This window comes from Ischnura elegans, chromosome 2 (assembly GCF_921293095.1).
Source record: "Ischnura elegans chromosome 2, ioIscEleg1.1, whole genome shotgun sequence".
In the NCBI taxonomy this organism is placed as follows: Eukaryota; Metazoa; Arthropoda; class Insecta; order Odonata; family Coenagrionidae; genus Ischnura; species Ischnura elegans.
Genome location: NC_060247.1, coordinates 100,147,374 through 100,152,725, shown reverse-complemented (window position 1 = coordinate 100,152,725; position 5,352 = coordinate 100,147,374). Strand labels below are relative to the sequence as shown.

The window sequence follows — 5,352 nt, the reverse complement described above, 5'->3', positions numbered from 1 at the left end:
GTTGCTCACTGCCGAAAGAACTGCACTGATTTGTTTACTATACACAGGATGCTCGCCAAATAGTGCAAAATGGGTTTTCACTTTGGAGAATTAGGACACGGATTTACCGTGGTCCACCATGCTCGCCCGGCGGAAGGAAGACGATGTTCTGCTGCGAGCTAGCATTGCATTTCTTCGTGTTCGTGTCAGAAGAAACAAACGCTGCTGCCGCTAGTGGCCGCTTACGTGTACTAAGATGGGAAGTCTTTGGAGGTGAAATCAACATTTTTCAATGTTATAATAGTTTAAGGAGTTTTAATCTGTATTTAATATTTAGTTAATTTTAGCACTGTAGTATAACATACCATTTTTTAGACTTTTGTTGGATACGGACTGCTTTTCGAGTCATGCTTTGTCGAAAAATAGGTTCATATTCATACCCACCCTTTGTTGAAAGCATGACATATGAGTAAACTAGTTTCATTTGATTAATTTAGGAGAAAGAAGCGTGTAGACGCGGGCATGTTGTATAGTGTTGCATGACGCCGAAACCACTCGGTGCGATTGGTATTTACTGGTATTTACCATGCAGTCTCCACGGAGATTTTTTATTGCATTTAAAATATAATTAAATGAAGCTAATGCTATATTCTACGTATTGTGAACAGGTGCATTACAGATCTTTTTGGAGAAAGCAGCAATTTCAACGGATCGATCTGGCTTGCTATCAGGGATTTACCCAGGCCAGCCGCTTGGTATCCGCCAACCTCTCCCCCCTACTTATACAACCCTAAATTGCAACGCTGCCCTTCCTCAGCCAACCTTCAAATTTATAGGTTGTGCGCCTGAAAATTGTTGGGATAGTTAGTATAAAAGACCCTTATGTTCATAGGAGTCACCCAGTCGTAAATGGGAATTCCTAAAGAAAAATTGATGAAGATAGAAACTCACATACCGGTGTGATATCACAAGTCTGATTTTCGCTCCTGAAAGATAACATTTATTTTTCAATGCTCGTTGATGTTGACGAAGTTGTTCAATTTTTGTACATCCGTGTAACCTAGGCCCAAAGATACAGCCATTGACTCAGTTATTCCTGCTATGGTTTTTCCACTAATGGTTTTACTTTGGAATTGCACAGGGTAGTAAACAAATGGATGACGCCATACATTTTCTCACACCAGAAAATATTAATTTGTCTTGGACAGTGGCACTTAAATTTAAGTTGAGATCGATCTTTGTATTGATTATCTTCTTGTCAGTTTTCAAGCTTAGATCTTTTAAAATGATCTTTCATTTCTCACTATGCCTTGCTGGGAAAAAATGCACAACTAAGAAGGATTTTTAGTGTACACTGGAAGGGATACAGGGATGGTTAATCCCAGATTCTGCTGGAGAGCTTTGGATGTGCAAAGACTATGCATATCAGGGCCACATATAAGATTTTCGAGAGGAGGAACGCAAGTAATTGAAGAGCATATACTGAAAGTTATTGAGGTGGGCCAGGGACTGAGGGAATTAGAAGTATCTAGCGCAATAGGAGTTGTAGCAAGGGAAGAGATACCAAGAATTGAAAGAATGAATCGATGAACTGCATTTTGCACAAGTGAAGTTGATGTCATAATTTTCTAATCAATTATGAAATGAATAGGAAAATCTACTTTGGAGAGAATATTATACTTTATTACATTAAAAAATTCATACCTTAATATGTTACATAAATGCATTATCACAGAATGTACAATTGTCAAGTAAGATTAAAGACTAGCAATTGAGAGTTCTTCAAAACCTTGAGAGAAAATAATGGCAAAAAAAAACTAACACCCTAAAAAGTAGGATGTATTTAATCAATAATATGCATGTCTCTTAAGGCGATGATTTCAAGGATGTCTGTCCAGCTCTCTCACCACAGCTAAATAACACCAACTGCTCTGTATGGTAGAAAGTCACCATTTCTTCCAGGCTCCAAAAACTCTGAAGTACATAAATTGAAAAACATGTTAGCATAATCAACTTACTAACTGAAACCTTTCAATGTCATGATGGGACAATAGATAGTAATAATATATAGTTTTATACCATCAAAATTTACTTTTAGCATAAAATTTAACTCATCACTGTGGGTTAGCAATACATGTTTTTAAATTGCATTTGGATATGCCAAGGTTTTTCAGGGATGTACTTGGAGACTTAACCCTACCAGCCTTGTTGACAATGGTTAAGGGCCTCATTTCTAACCAAGCACTCAGAGGTTCACATCTTGCTTTGTTGCCTTTCTCTCTGTGCAGGGCATGGATGTTTGTTTTTTGATTGTCCTGCTCATTAAATATCAAATAAAAGTTACCAAATGCTAATAGAAACTAAGTCTTGGGTACAAATTGGAATGAAGCGTCTAAAGGCCTGGTCACACGGTATATTAACATGTACGAGTTAATGTCTGTTTTCATGAATGACTTTAGTATACCAGAACGGAACATGTACGAATGCATGAACCAAATTAGAACACGTTCTATTTTCCATTCATGCATTTGCGCAAGTTGGGTGGTTACACGGTGCATTTTCATGTTCAGTCACACTTTCGTGCATATAGACATTAACTTTTTCGTGTAAATGTATAGAGTAAACAGGCCTTAAAAGGACTCCTATGTCAACATGAAAATGATGGAATTTTAAGGCATACTTTCATTTTCTTCAGAACTCATAATTCACGACCTGGGTCCCTTTATCTTTTGGTGCACTATAATGCTCCCACATGACAGCCATAATCCGTAGTTAGGGACACATATTGGTGGAAATTGAGTTGTGAATATTTTAATGTTTTTTTCTATCATGTCTAATACTTAAATGTCAATCATCTCCACTCATCTGAACCTGATCAAGCTACCTTGATCCTAGTGATGTTATTGGTTTGTGTGAGAAGCTATGTAACCAAGTATTATGCTATTTACTACGTATTTGATTTCTCATTGGTAAAAAATTTTATGCCATATATACCGTAATACCCTCCATTAAGGATAAAATGTCCCTAGGAAACAAATATTTCTTAGTCACTCACTCACAAAAGCTGATAACATCCGTTATCATGGATGCCAGTTCACTATTATACAGAAATTGATGTTTTTTTGGCAAAAATTTTGAATAGTCATTGCATCACTATAATCAAAATAGGAATTAATTGGGGCTGGTCATTTGATGATGTAACTAGTAGAAGAGGATTCAGAATATTTTACGTTGCCACAATTTCTGCCAACTTCTGGCTAGTAACCCAGTGGAAGTTGCCTCAAGTATCTTATTATGTAAACTAAGGCCTCTCAAATACATGGAAATCACCTGAAAATTGGGGTGGGTTTGAAGAGGGAATAAGTTAATATTGATAGCGAACACTTATGAACATATTTCTCAATTATTTCAGGCATGGTGTGAGGCCTCCCCCCACTGTTTGCTATGGCGTAGGCGATTCTATTCCATGCAAGTTGTTCCAGAATAATAGGTATTTGATCCTATCAGATATCCACCAATTGCACCCTTATTTCTCTAGTAAGCCATGCTTGGGAGGTACCCATTGTTACAGTGAACAATCAAAAGCATACATGCCGTGGACTGGTGCCTCCCACTCGAGCAGGTTTTACGCCTTTGATGTTGGGAAAAGAAAGAAAGAACTTAACCTTGCCAAAACAATTTGGCTCTCATTACACACAGATAAAGTGTATAGTTTATGTATTAAATATTTTTTTGATGAATTCTCATCATTACTTTCCTGTCCCTGTCGTAAAAATTATGCAGCTCTCTAAGGTAGAGAAATTAACATAGAACTTAGATAAAAATACACAACAGTCAACTTATTCTTATATCATAGGAAAGGAATGGAAAGAATTATAAAGAAATTTAGGAATCAGGTTAGGATAATAACATGTTTTATTTTGGGGAGCCAATAATATCCAGAAGTGTAGAGGAAATTTTTTGCAGTCGTATAGTCAATTTTGTCAGTAATGGCATTTTTTAAGTCATTGTAGGAAATTTTTTCTCTCTGAAAATTTACTGCTATTTCCTTCTTAAGATTTCACCATATCATTGGGTGAAATTTTATGCTAAACCTACTTTTTGAGTCGTATCTTTTGAGACTCCCCTTGTTTCCCTTTCAGTGATGCTTGAAATGTAAATAATGCTCTTCAGCCAGGGGTGCAACAGTGTGGGGGTCAGCGAAAGTATTGCCAATGCATGATTGAGGGGGTGCTGGTTTCCTCCATATATTAGAGGTTTTGGTTCACATTTTATAATGGACATTGACTGATTTGCAAAATTATTTGCGTCTTCATCCCTAGTGCATCGGCTCTGATTTTGAATGCTGGGCAAAATATTTTACATGGAGAATATAAAAAAATCCCTCCTCACTCCATTACATAAAACAGAGTTCCGGAAAAAAATTTGTTTTTCCATCCAAATAATTCTGGGATATTACAATTGAGGGGGACCAGGGAATAGGTTGCCCCTTCCCCAAGCAAACAAGTTTACTCTACCCTCTCCCCACAGGATTTGGGGGGTTCTTGCCCCTGTTCTCAGCCAAGCCTATTTCCCACTGCCAATCGTCTTTCTAAGAACTAAATTCAGTTCCCTTCATTGGCAAGATTTGCTTTTAGAAATGAAAAAAAAAAAATAATTTTGGTGTTCATGGACATCAAATATGTACCCCTAATTTCCAGGGTCCAGTTAACCCTTTGCTGACCAAATTTAAAGCTTTGCAATTTTCTATCCGTCATTCACAATTTATTTTTATGCTTTCTGTTTCCAATAAATAATTATTTTTCACCTGATGAAAAAAATCCATAATTCAGGGCTCATAATTTAAAAAAGTAATGAGTATATAATAAAGTGAAACATTCCTGAAATTACTACCCTTTATGTGGATCCATAAAATTTTCGTTGTTCCCTCTAATTTTTTCAAATTGAAATATTGTTTCACCAAAGGAAGTACGGTGCTCTAGTTTTTTTTTTTTTTTTTTTTTACTTGAAGGCAATTGGAAATTTGAAATATGGTCAGACAAAAAAATCTCACTCTTCGAATCGACCTAAAATTTGAAGTTAATCGAGTAATGCAAATAACTACAATGGCAAAGAAATGTTTATGAATAAAATGTAATGCTCACCTTTTTAGACTTGAAGTCGTAAAATTATCTCTACAAAATTTTATTATAATGGCTTAATGCTTTTTATGCTCCATATTTATAAGGAAGGTGGATAATTTTTTCTTAAATGGACATTTATATAATATTTTTATATTCTTCCCAAATGGGATTCAACCTAGGAACAGGAACCCCTAATTACCATAAACATAATGTCCTCCGATTGGCTCAATGCATTTTACTCATTAGATCT

At 36.0% G+C, this 5,352-nt stretch overlaps 1 protein-coding gene and 1 long non-coding RNA gene across 3 annotated transcripts in view; one reads left to right on the top strand and one right to left on the bottom strand.

The window, feature by feature from the left end:
* The first annotated feature begins 189 nt into the window (after positions 1 to 189).
* LOC124154241 lies at positions 190 to 4,783 on the top strand. Its single transcript, XR_006863875.1, has 2 exons — positions 190 to 252; positions 3,392 to 4,783. It is a non-coding gene; the product is annotated as an uncharacterized LOC124154241 (long non-coding RNA).
* Positions 1,646 to 5,352, bottom strand: part of LOC124154237 (nascent polypeptide-associated complex subunit alpha, muscle-specific form-like) — a 107,631-nt gene continuing 103,924 nt past the window's right edge. For both annotated transcript variants that reach the window (XM_046527834.1, XM_046527835.1), the window contains exon 11: positions 1,646 to 1,953. In XM_046527834.1, coding sequence (XP_046383790.1) covers positions 1,846 to 1,953 — 108 coding nt within the window. In that variant the 3' untranslated portion in view covers positions 1,646 to 1,845. The remainder of the gene's footprint in view (positions 1,954 to 5,352) is intronic.